The 13,777-nt window shown below is 33.0% G+C and overlaps 1 protein-coding gene across 6 annotated transcripts in view; it reads left to right on the forward strand.

Annotated features, from left to right (window-relative positions):
• Window positions 1–13,777, forward strand: part of EPHA5 (EPH receptor A5) — a 329,244-nt gene that overhangs the window by 159,028 nt on the left and 156,439 nt on the right. For all 6 annotated transcript variants that reach the window (XM_046657571.1, XM_046657573.1, XM_046657572.1 and 3 more), the window contains exon 4: window positions 10,236–10,391. In XM_046657571.1, coding sequence (XP_046513527.1) covers window positions 10,236–10,391 — 156 coding nt within the window. The remainder of the gene's footprint in view (window positions 1–10,235; window positions 10,392–13,777) is intronic.

The following is a 13,777-nucleotide window of genomic DNA, read 5'->3' on the forward strand; positions in this document are numbered from 1 at the left end:
AGTGAGAAAGCTTAGCTGTGTTACCAGACACACATCTGCTGAACTCTCAGATTCTCCCCGTAATGGCTGGTGGTAAGAACTTAGGCACCTTGGTTTCCCTTGTACCTATAAAATGGAAATATTAATACCACTGACTTCAGTATTATTATTGTGTTAATTAAGTGATCTGGATCTGTGTAGATTTCCACTTACTGACTGGCACTAATGGACATGGTGAATTCGTGTCAGTTTATTTTATTACTGTGGCTACTGTTATTATTATCTCTGTGTCGTGGGGTTATAAAAGAGAGCGGTGAGATGGTGGCAGGATGGTAATCACAAAGTGACAATGGAAAAATAATATGCTTTAGAATGTAATTTAATTTTGGTTAAGATTATAACCTTGAAGTCTAAGTTCCATATTATAAAATAAAGAACCTGCTTTCTAATCATCCCTGAGATCAACCATCTAGAGTTATTGTTTTTCTAGCTTCCTTTTTCTTTCTGCTCTGGCTTCTGAAAAAACCCAAGACACAGTGTAGTTTTGAAATTGAGATTGCCTGATAGCTAGGACATAAAAATAAACTCTGGGGATGATGGAGTAATTCTATAGCACTGATCATATTAAAATAAGAAGAAAACAATATGTGAGCTAAACATAGACAGATAAAAATAAGTTAATATATGATTCTATGAAGTATATTTGAGAGTTTGCCTGGGTGAAGATTTTAGAAATAAGGTATATTATTAAAGGACAATCTTTAACAAGTTATTTTGGGCATGAATTTCCCATTCTGTGAACGAAGAATTATGCCCCTAATGTTGGCAAATGAAATTGTTTAATTTGAGACCCAGTAGGATACTTCTGCACTGAAAATTAAGAGCAAATAGATGGCTGCTTTTGCCAAAGGAACTGCACTAGCCAGTTGCTTTTGCTAATTCACGGGCTTTCCATTTAAAAGAACAGTATTCGATGGATATGCATTGACCATTTGCAAAATGGCTTGATTCATTTTAATTCTCAAAGCACAATTTGGAGAAAACTGGTTTAGAACAACTACCCGTTCTATGTATTCTCTATCTTTTCTTCATTGTATTGATATTTATAGCAACAAATGAGCTACAGTCCTATTCTCCAAGTATGCTTTCTCATAATCAGGGCAAATTTTAAATTCTTTTTCATTTTAAGGCAAATTAATAGTTTTCAGACCCTTGTTAAACAGTTAATCTCTTTATATCTAGTTATGCTTTTTAAAGAATTGTGTTGTTAATGTTTTAGTTAAACCTAAGTTTTAATCAGTATGGGTATAATTGTCTAAATGAACAGAGGAATAAGTTTTCCTTGTTATAGTCATTGCATGCTTTTTAAAGAGAAAATATAATCACCAAAGCATACGACATAAATACTACATATAATACGTATACTACATATAATGGTTCATTCTTTATTCCGAAACAGTACATATATAATCTGAACTTTGTCATCATGTTGAAGGAGATATCATTTTATTACACAGGCAGTGTTGTCTTCTGAGTTAGTGAACTAAGATGTAATGCCCAATGGTACAAGGAGAAATGCTCATGAGAGAAAACACTATTTTTCCCTTGTCTGTCAAGGCCAAGACTGTGCCAGACCTCACACACACTTTCACAACAAATGTTGTGTTGAATGCTTTTGTCTGTTTGTGGAAGTTTTATTGCATTAACTGAGATATTCACTTCATGATTCATAACTGAACTCATTTTATAACCATACAGACATGAGTTAAACACACCAGGTTTCACTACCTGAGTCTAGAAATAATGAGTACTTCAAGTCAAATACACAGGCCATAAGCTTTTCTTTCAATTAAGGATAAATCAGCCAGCTTAATATTTAAACTGTACATCAAACCCATCAAAGCAATAAATATTTATGTCACGAATGTTCTTCCGAAAAGCACCTGGATTGAATCATTCAATAATGAAGAAAAACACTAAAGTCTGATACAAGATTATTTCATAACGTTTCATCAATATTTAATTTTTCATCATATTCAATATGAAACAAAGTGACAAGGCCTTGATATCAGATTTAATCAACTTGTACAGAAAAATTATCTTTGCCGATGACAAGAGAAAATTGTAAGTGGGGTACTTGGAACCTTTTAGTTTAGAGAAGATGTATGTTTTATCGATAAGCAAATGCTAAACTTTGTGTCGTGGTTTTAGTGAGATAACATTCATCCACAGATTTCCCCTTTCATATAAATTTGCATAATAAATTCATTCTCAAAAACACAGACTTCTGGCTTTCTCTAAAGTTACAAAATAATTATAGACATTCATTTTGCTTGTGAAGATATAAAAGAATTATACATTTTGGATATCCAACTAACTCTTGAAAATATGTCGAAAATATTTGCAAGGCATTGTGCTAAGTTTAGGTGCTCTAAAAAGAATTATGTAAAAGTCCATTTTCTGGCTGTTTTATAATCCAGCCCATCCCCTGGATTTTTGGGCTTTCATGCTTTCACCAGTTGAAGACATGATAAAAGAAAGTACCAGGAGATTTACCATTTGAAATTAGAAAGTCATTTAATTTGATTTAACTTAGTTTCTATTTTTCTCGGTGCAAATTCACTGAGAACTGGATCCATCTAACATATTTGATAGCTGATACTTCCTTTCTTAGGAAGAATTTAAATTGTGAAAGAGTGTTCAAAAGCACCATTTGTTCATAAGACAAACTGACATAAGACCACTGCACATAGTATTTGTTGGAGTCAAGATTAACTCATTCAGATTGGGACTTTCTGTATCTATGAAAAAGTAAAGATAATGTTTGAGAGTGAAAAACAATTCAAACATATCTTAAACTAACTTTTCCTGATCTTCCAATGTATTCATTTCAAGTCTGTTTAGTTTAGCAATAGAAATACTTCGTGCTGACTCCCCAATCTTTATCTAATTAAAATTTTTGAAGAAGTGGAAAATATACAATCAGATATTTGTAGTGTTTTGTGCATACACGCACACTGTCGCACGTCTCCTACACACACTACCACTGAAGCGTGCTGATATCGGAAATGATCCACAATTATTTGTTTGGGAAGCAAAACTGCTCAGTATCTTAAGTATCTACTGAAATTATAGAGCTACGAAAAATATCCAGTAAAACTAACTCCTAAAATGAAACTTTAAAATGATCTGGAGCAATTTATTACTGTAGAAGAATCCAATCATTCAATAATTAAGGAGAAAAACGCCTCTGCTCTGAGAGATACCGTGGATTCTATCATAGACAAACGTTCATCCTTACATAGATGGTTTGTAGCAGCCTTTAGAGAACTGCTGAAATGGTGTGGCTTTTATTTTAGGGGATATTTAATTAGGTAAACATAAAATAGTAATATTGTGATTTATGGGTGTGCACAGCTTAGGGGCCATGTGTCAGTCCATTCCAAGCTAAAAGGAGCCTCGTGGTTGAGTTACTACTCTCACGCATGCCCATGTTGCCATGGTGGAGAGACACACTATCAATCATTGCAGAACGTCTCTCCATGAACACTGTGCGTGACTTGTTATTCAGACATGTAAAATTGAAATTAGTTTAGCTTAATTATTTTATCTTAAGAAGCCACATCATTTGTCAAGGAATAATTTTGAAATAAATAATAATTGGATCAATGTGCTTTACTTGAGCATGACAAACGTTCTGTCCTAGATGATTTGGTAAATTGGTTATATCTATATGGAATTTAGTTCAGTATATTCTGAATTTTAAGCGTCTTTTTTAACTTTGCTAGCTATTAGTTATGATATAACTTCTAATCTTAGGAATATAACAGGAAGTGATATTGGTACATAATATATTTTTACTAAATTTAAGGATATTCTGCTCTTTTCTGAATTCTAGAGGAGGTGATAATTTCTTACCCTATACTGTAAGAGGGAAGTCAGTATTAGAATTGATCATTGACACTACATGATGAAGCACTTCTATAAAAGATATAGATTTAGAAATATAAAAATGTGAATGTAATACAATTCCTAATAGTTTCTAAAGTCACACATCCATTTTTTATAATTGGATGATACCGTGTTATAAATATATATGCACACATGTATATATGTGTGTATAGTCTGTTACTGATGGTCTACAATATTGTTGTCACTATATACACATATCCATATACACACACACACATATATTCACACACATACACAATGATGTTATTTTTAAATCGTCACTTTGAGTGCCTTATTAATATTAATATTAAACACCATTAAACAATTAATAAATTCCTAAATATATGACAGACAACATATAAGCTATCACCACACATAACTGAGTTATTTAATGGCATGATGGCAATGAATATGTTGTAATTATACTTGCATGTATAGTGTCCAGTAGTGTTCATGACACATAGGCCTGGTTTATTACATAATTTGAATGAATGAATATGTGAAGGATATGTAACCTAATTACTGTTACTCTTCATTTGTAAATATTGTATAATTTCATTGAGCTTCTATTAATATTTAGTAAGCCTAGATTGAAAACATATCTGTAGAAAGAGATTTAATGTATTAATAGCATTCTTATTCTCTGATACTATTTGCTAATATTAGAATTAGCCTCATTCCTTTAATAATTTAAACATATTCTAATTAGCCAGTAATTTCAGATTCTTAAATAAGCTCTTTCTCCTGTTTCTGTTTGCAAACATCCAAGAGGGGTTGCCAAATTTTAGAGTTCCTAGCTTAAAATTATTTTAATTGTATCAGTGTTTTATCACAATATCTATATTTTTATACTGAGCAGATATTTTAAATGTGAGGATAGATGTGCTATCAATGTTAAATTTTGTTATAAATATTACTGACTATATTTTGAGTTGTAATTTTCTTGTGGCATGTTGTGTTATGCTGTTTTCTTAATAAACACGTCTTTTAAATTTGGGCTAAGCTATCTTGTGGGCCCCTTCATTTGAAAAATCTTTTTAAAGAGTGAATTTGACTTAGCTTACATCCTCTGATAATTCACATATGATAGAACTATGGTAAAATCTTGTTCATAGTGATTTTCTGTCATTCTTAATAAAGCATAATTGGATAAATTCAATAACATTCTTGAAGGTTAATTATATCATGAACACTGTAGACAACAACAGTCTGTGCATTTTTATTTTCTATTTCTTTTCTTTTATATACGTCTATTTAAAACTGGTCTGTACATTTTAACTCTAATGAGGAGAATTATAATATTCTATTACTAAAACAGTATTTTCCACTTACTTTGTTTTTTTATTTTTCATGACGACCATGTTCTTGGAGCATTGAGTTTGAACTGTAAAATGAATTCACTTAGGCATCCCAAGGGTGATGGATCTTAAAGGGTAAAATATTTTGGAAACATTAAAAGTAATTTAACTGATGATAATGTGAAAAAACATTCTAAATTGTCAGTTTAACCATTTTTGATAGTTTTGAGGGCTTTAAAAAGATTCCTAATCAGATTATGCAGCACCTTTCACAATTTTAGCAAATGAAAGCCTCTGTTCATTTCAGTATTGATAATATGCTTTTTCTGTTTAGATTTAAAAACTGCATTTTAATTGATCTCATTGACATCCTTGTTTTTGAAGTGATGAGAGTGAAAGTGTTGGTAGTTTGTGCAAAGCTTCTAAGGTAGCTAGTGTAGATGTAACAGATTATTTTTTACTTGTCAGGACTTAATATTTAAATAATTCAGGTTAACCAGCTTTTATTAAGTTCCGGCTATCCCATTTAGACCCTGAGAAGGACACAAATGTACTATTTACACCAATAAATACTGATGCATATGTACTGAAACAAACAACTGTGTTACATATGATGAAAATCAAGTGAACAGTTTCCATTTTCCAGAATGTTCACACGAGTTGGAAACACATGGGAATTTACACACACAAAATTATGACAAAAATTTTACTATCTGCCATAAGATAGACACTAAATAAATGGTGCAAAGTTCTAAAGGATGTGTAGGGAAGGAAAATGTAATCCTGAAGATCAACACAGCATTACGGAAAATGTAATTCTTAAATGAGCTTTGAAGCATGGACAGAATAGGAATTATAAAAAATAGTTTCCTTCTCTCCAGAAGATTGCGAAAATCATCTTATTAAACATTTAAGATAGGATGCATTTTTGTCTCCTACTCCTTGCCCAATTAAAATGGACTAGCATAGTATTGTCCAAATAATATTTAGATAACGTATGACTGTTGTGTGAAACAACTTTGTTCTGAAGCTTCCTTTATTTTGGAATGAAAATTGGAATTCAGAGAAATTTTATTACTTACCTAAATAATTATTTGTTAAATATTGTCTTAATTAAAATGTAAAAAATCAATTTTTCTTCTTTTGATTATTATTATTTATATTCTGCATCCCCAAATATGTTGTAGCTTTAGGGTGTGGAGTACATTTTTTATTTTCTCACCACAGTATAAATATTCCTTACCACAGTGCTTGACAGAAAGAATGCCCTCAAAAAATAAATACCAACTGTGTCTTCCAAATCCCTTATCATGGGGTACAAACTTTTTTTCCCTAATTTACAGTTCTTTAGGCCTGGAATGCTTTTCCTGCGATATTTGGAAGCAGATAGAGGAGGTCCTCAAGTGCAGGAAATTCTAAGTGGGTTGGTATGGATGGAGATAGTGAGTGTGATAGGATACAGCATTTGAAGGGTTTCTTAAACATTGTGTAGATACTTATAGGCTATGCTAGCATTTTGTAGTAAATTAACTGGAGTTTCCCCAATGAGGACAGCATCAACTGCTGCTGAGAAGTATGGCAATGAGATGACTGTAATCTTCACAAAAGCAGTTTCAGTGGAGTGGAGTGTGTCAACATGTGATTTAAAATGGGGAGCTAGAGATGCAAGTATGAAAAAGTAATTTAAGAAATTGTGTTCCGAAGGGGAACAAAACTGTTTGGTAGCTACAGAGAGAACTGGGATCAAGTGAGATTGATAGTTTTGTTGTTACTTGTTTTGTTTCGTTTCACTGTGTTTCCACTGAAAAGTTCTGGAAAATTGTTTTGGGCTTATGTGAATGACTGAGTGAGAGAAAGAGAGAGACTGACCATGTAAAAGGGATAGAGACACTTGAAAGATTACCCTCCGAGAGTAGAGATGGGATTCCTAATTCAAATAAAGACATTTTTCTGATGGGAGCAAGCACACGCTGCCATTTTAAGAGGAAAAAAAGGTAGAGAGTGGGTACATGTGCATATACGTTTGGAGATTTGGTGGAAAGAAAATAAGAAAGTTGCTCTCTGATGGCTTCTACTATCTCAGAACACAGACAAATGTACCAACTAGGAGTCACAAAAGAGCAGAGCTTATAAGGAATTAGAAGAAAGAGAAGCTACAAAATAATCATGTTCATGCTAGGAACTGAAGTTAACTCAGGAGATGATACTAAAATTGTCCAGCAGCATTGTATGTCCTATTTGGACTTGGGGCTATGATTTGAAGGCATTACATAATTATGGTTTTGTAATACTTTTCTTGGAGAACATTGAAACCTGCACTTTTCCTCTCTGTACCTCTATTTGGATTTCTTTAGCCACCTCAAATTAAATAATGCTTTAGACGTAATCATTACCTTTCCCCGAACACCTTTCACATCAAATGCTCTCTATCGGAGAAAATGGCACCAGTGTTTCCTGGGTAGTTTAAGCCAAAGACCTTAGGGGCCTTCATAGGATTCCCCGCTCACTCATCTGACCATTAAATACGTCTCAAAATCTTGTTGATCTTAAGTCCCACTCATCTCCTGAATTTACCTACTTTTATCTCTCACCATTTGAACCACTCTTGTTAAGCAACAGAGTCTCTTTCTGGACCAGTACAACAGAAACAAAAGGCCCAATTGCCTCCATCCATGCTCCTCTCCAGTCCCATGTTGCTATGAAATTTTCTCTTAAAAACCACTTTGATCTTATTATTTCCCTGCTTAAAACTTTATACCAACCTCTCCTTATTCATAAGTTAAAGTCCAAAATAATAAAAACTGTAAGCTGTTTATGACCTGGTGTCCTCTTCCCTGTCTAATTTTCATCTTTGCCACTTTATTTCTATTATCTCCCCGATCAATTCTTTAGTTTCCTCCATCTGCCTGTTTGTTCCCCACCTCTTTTGGTACTTTGCAAAGATTTTTCCCTCTAATGCACTGCAATACTCTTACTCGTATTGGATAATTTTCCTAATCTTATACATCTCAGCAGAGATTCAGCTTCCAAAGTCTTCTTTGACATTCCAGTCTAAATTAGGTGTCAATGTTCATCCCCATGCTCTTTCTTTTTCCAAGCATAACCATATTTATAATTATTCATGCAACGCTTCTAAGAATCATAAAGGCAGGGCTGTGTCTATCTTGTTTACTTCTGTAACCCAGTACGAAGCAAAATTTCTGGCCCACTACCTCTGCTAAAAGCATTTTGTTGATCTACTGAACATAAAGATACATTTATCTACCTTTTACTTACATTTATATTTTTCCTATTCCCAGAGTTCCCCTGGAGGGTTGAATAACAGTGTTACATGTGGTATCATACAAAATGTTTACGTTAAAAGGCACTCATTAAAAAGATAATAAGTGACATTTGTTTCATGAATGATAAATAAATTCCAAATATGTGGAATGCATGGATTGACACTTCACGTCTTTGAAAGCAAATAGTGTTTAAAGTGAGAATGGTTTTACTGAAAAGGATAAAAGAAGAAAAATTGGATAACTTAGCTAAGAATGGTATTGGCTGCTACAGCAATCCTGTTATAAGAAAAATAATATTTAAAATCTTCTCCTAATCATTTAACTACAAGAATGTCCCTAATGCTATCAAAAAGCTCTTCTTATCTTTGAAATACCTTCACATTCTCTCTGAATTTATAAGAGCATTAAGGCTTTACTATCGCTATAATTAGATCTCCTGAAAAAAGTACCTTCTCATTTTTGTCAATTCCTGATTATTCACGGAGATGGCGGAAAGCCTGAGCATGGATTACTAAAACCCCAGATCATTTATAGCACATGAAAATTGGCCCCACTTCATTATGACTATCAAAAATTTCTATTGAAATATGAGTTCACCTTTGAGCTTTAGCAAATGTTCATTGATGCTTGAATAAATGCTCAAGTATAATAGTGAATTTTTAAAATAGAAAAAAATATAGATGATTGATTAGCTTTATGTAAACTAAGCTTAAAAGGTTATCAAACCATCAGTTTGGTGGTCTTCAAATGGCCTATATTGGGCAACTGGAATAAAAGCTTGGCTTTATTAGCCATTGAGAAGAAAGAAAGAGACAAATTCTAGGGAATCCACACAATAAAAAGATTTACATTGTTAGCACTTACTTACTTCACCACCAACAGAAATGTTAACAAAAATATCCAGGGAACATTTTCTTTATTTGATTCTAGATAGTTCAGTTACAATCTTCATGCCACGCCATTCATTTATTTATGCATAACCTAGCAATTTGTGAACACATATTCTGGTCAAACACTGTGATAAGCATTATGAACACAAAATTGAATAAGACACACTTTCTATCTTTTATAGATCATTGCAATTTGTATAGTATAAGTATGACTGGTATGAGAATAGACGCTTGTTGAATCAAGGAAAAGTTCTAAAATGGAGAAAAATGTAAAATAAATGCCTAAAATCTGACTCTTCCTGAAATCAATATAGTGTGAACGATACACCAGCTCATTTATGCATTCTCCCCAGTCTAACAGAATTTGTGAAGCTTTAAGCTTCTACAGTTAATTTATTTATTAATTCAATAACAAAGTTTTGAGCACTTACTGCATACCATACCATTCTATGAGCGTAGTGGAAAATTTACATTTCTTCAACAAAAGTTGTATTAATAATAGAGTAAATGAAAATTATACTTAAAGCACTGCTTCAGTTTTAAACACATAGAAGTATTTACCTTTTATAATGTAATTTCTTATAAGCTCCTGTAGCATAAAAATCATTAAAAATATATACATTCCAAACGTTTAATTTAAATACTTAAATATTTGATTATCTGAATGAATAGCATAGTATTTATGATTCAGAAGCTTATGAAGGTTTTTGAAATTAATACAAAGATTGTGTTGTATGTAATCTGTGTATATTAGTCAAAATAATGACGTGATTCACAAAACAAACACTGCATCTGTTCCAGGGAAAAGCTTAGTCTCTTATTTCTTTTGACAGTGTGCAGACCTGGGTTCTTCAAAGCCTCACCTCACAGCCAGAGCTGCAGCAAATGTCCACCTCACAGTTATACCCATGAGGAAGCTTCAACCTCTTGTGTCTGTGAAAAGGATTATTTCAGGAGGGAGTCTGATCCACCCACAATGGCATGCACAAGTAAGGAAACCCATGGATATTTGGTGATGAGAAGTTTCACCAGTTTGAAAAAAGAGCATGATGGAGCCTGTTACATTCTATTACCATTTCCCCTAAAACAGGCATAACGTTTAATCTTCCAGTACGATTGTTCACCAAATTTCAGTCTTCTTGAAAAAGCATTGAAAAGTTTGACTCTTTTATCTCTCACTGTCAGAAGCATCCATGTGCCCTAATTTCAAATTCATCGTCTGAGACACAGATATAGAATTTTCCTTTTGTTTTGTGATCTTTTAGTGTTGACAATAGCCAAAGATGACTGGATAAATTCATTTCCCTGTTCACAGTAAACCTTTTTCTCTTCTTCTTCCAAGCCATTTTTTTTATCTATCGTATAAACATACAGTAAATGGCACTTTCGCCTTCTTGTTCTAACCTGCCCCACTAAGCTGCAAATGCCACTAAAAAAGATGGCAGGAAACACTACAAGAACATGGAGTACTGGGGGTTGGAAAATCAGATTTAGGAGTCAAACATAGAACCAATTTTTTAGCTAGAATTTCTAAGCAGTTGTCTTGTTTCTTATTAGTGAGCGTCCTTAACTGCTATTAATTATACTATCAGATAATCATATAATTAGAGTGATGAATATACAACATCTAATTTCAATATTGCCGTGGATACATCCACATCCATCAGTGTTTTTGGTGCTTTTGTTTTTCTAGTATTCCATGTATTTATTGGAAGGAAACAAATTTATGTATTTGTTTGCTTGATGGCAATATCTTCATAGTTTTTCCACAATAATAGTCTTTATAGCAAATCAGACACAAACAGAGGAAGAAAGGGAAGAAAAGTGAATTCCCTCTCCCCATAACTTTCAATTTCCATGACCCACCTTATTTTACTATTTTAGATCTCAGTAAGTTGTAGTTGCTCTCAAGGATGATGGCAAAGATGTTTGAAACTTAGTATTCATTAGCATTAAATATAAAGAGATGTACAACTCCTTTAATTAAGTAATCAAAAGCTGAAATTTCATCTGTATTTCAGTGTCTGAATTTCATAGTGTCAGTAAGACGTATTTTCATAATTCCTCAAATCATTGATATTAGTTAGTTTTACTTTGCTAAAGATAATTCTTTTATCACGAGACTGATAATTTTACGGGTTAGATGATTGCTAATCATGAACAATTTCTTTCAAATGAGTAAGTGACATTATCATGTATACTCTTGGCAGGATTCATTTGAATAGAGGAGATATAAACTATGATGGAATGTGATGCGTTTGGTTGCAGTGGAGATTATTTTGATTCTTCAAAGCAAAAGAATGCCCAAATGGTGGGGAGAAATGTTGGCTAGACAATAGAATGGCAAATTAGGGAGAGAAAATCATGTCTTGAATTATCTTTTACTTTTCATTCATTTTCTAATTACTATTTTCTTTAAGTGATCCGGCTATGATCCTTCTCTTTCTCAGCACAAATGTGAGCCTCCCCTTCTGTAAATCTGTTAGGTTTGGCAATGGGGGAGAGCCCGTGTTCTGGTGGCAAGGACTGCTTAGCACTCTTTTAGGACCTGCGTCCATAGTCAGGCTTCATATATTCTCTGTCCCCAGGCGTGTGAATTTCTAATACTGTGTCTCAAAAGAACACTAATTTATATGCATTTCTCAAAAGACTGTTGGGACTTATGTAGAAGATCTTTCTAATATGTAATCTGTGAGCATGTATATTCTGTTTTTAGTTGCATTCATAGTACCACAAATTCTGCATGCGATCCCCTTGAACAGATGGCTTGATTGATGTTCAGATGAAAATCTTAAATTTGCTTTCCCTTTGGCTCTTTGGAATTAAATTTATGGTTCCAATTCCTTTCAATATTTTTTCTGGGAAAAAATGTACATGTAAAATCTGGAAAACAGAATGTTGTAAACCTGCAGGGAAAGAAAAATCAAACAAAAATAAAAACCTAGATTCTAATGAATCTGCTTAAACCAAGGGTACTTCTCACAACTCTACTTTGGTTCATACATCACATCTATTAGTGGGGCAGTGGAATTTCATTACATTATTTTTTAGGTACATGTCAATCTGAGCCTCTACTTTTTACCTCTGTTTTAGGGCTTCACTTGAATTTGTCTTGTTTTGACTTTAAGAGGCGTGTGTGCCCCCACCCAAATGTTGAGGGGCTGTTCGGAGCAGAAGCAGAGGAAAAGGAAGAGTCAGATTCTGGTGGATTTTCACAGATTTAGAGGAAAGGTTAAATAGGGGTACTTTTCAGTTGGCAGAAACTTATGTTTGATATCTTTCTGAACTAGATATATTTCAGGTATAGTTTGCATTTTTCTCAGAAGTAAGCCTGTAGCATTTTAATCCGAAATTACATTTTCTCCGTAACTTCCCACTATTCAATAAGCTAAAAGTTATAGAAAAAAGAATACTTGTATTCCCATCTTAAGAAATTGTTTCAACTTAAAAGTGACTGTTTTATGTTGAAGTGTGTGAGGTTGTATGTATGGAAAAGTTCACAGAGTTGAACCATAAATATACCAAGATGGGGATTGTTTTGTCAATAATGGCATTTCTTGGGTTATGGGGTCCTTTAATTTAAATGACATTTTTGTAAATACTAGATAGTTTTCTTGTCACTGTTAAATTTAGTCCTCAACAATCATGGCTTAATAAATGTTAGGTAGAAATTGATGTTAATCTCTATATTTAGAACAGACAATGCATATTAAGATAAACTATGTCATCCTAAGTAGCTTAATTTATGCTTGTGAACCATTCAACTACCACCATAGTCCATTTTATTCCCTGTTGGGAAATCTTTATTAATTAAGTCTGAAACAAATGTAAATGTATTTTCTCTTTGAGAAAAATCTGGTCATATACCATTAAGAGCTGACTGAAGTTGTAGCTCTAAATATCTGAAAATCGACTATACAGTTGACATTATGCAATTAATTTTTTAAAGACTTTAATTTTTTTTACAGCAATTTTAGGTTCACAACAAAATTCAGAGGAAAATACAGAGATTTCTCATATACCTCTGCCTGCACACATGCATAGCCTCTCCCATTATCAACATCCCCACCAGAGCGGTACATTTGTTACAATTGATATGTAATCGATTTTAATTCTCTTTAGTGTGCTAATTGTTAATTTCAGAAATAAAGTAATCTACAAATGGATATTATTTATTATTTATATGTAAATGTGTTCTGCTGATCCTTCAAGATCTGAACACTTTCATTCCTCATCTTGTAGTGATTTTGAGAGTTATCTTTCAAATAAATTTCAGATTTCCATTTAAGTAAAATTCAAAACTTGCAGAACCACAATATAAAAACAATATCAAAGTTAGTGAAGTTTTATTACAGATTGTAATGTTGACCGACTA

This window comes from Equus quagga, chromosome 3, assembly GCF_021613505.1.
Source record: "Equus quagga isolate Etosha38 chromosome 3, UCLA_HA_Equagga_1.0, whole genome shotgun sequence".
NCBI classification, from domain to species: Eukaryota; Metazoa; Chordata; class Mammalia; order Perissodactyla; family Equidae; genus Equus; species Equus quagga.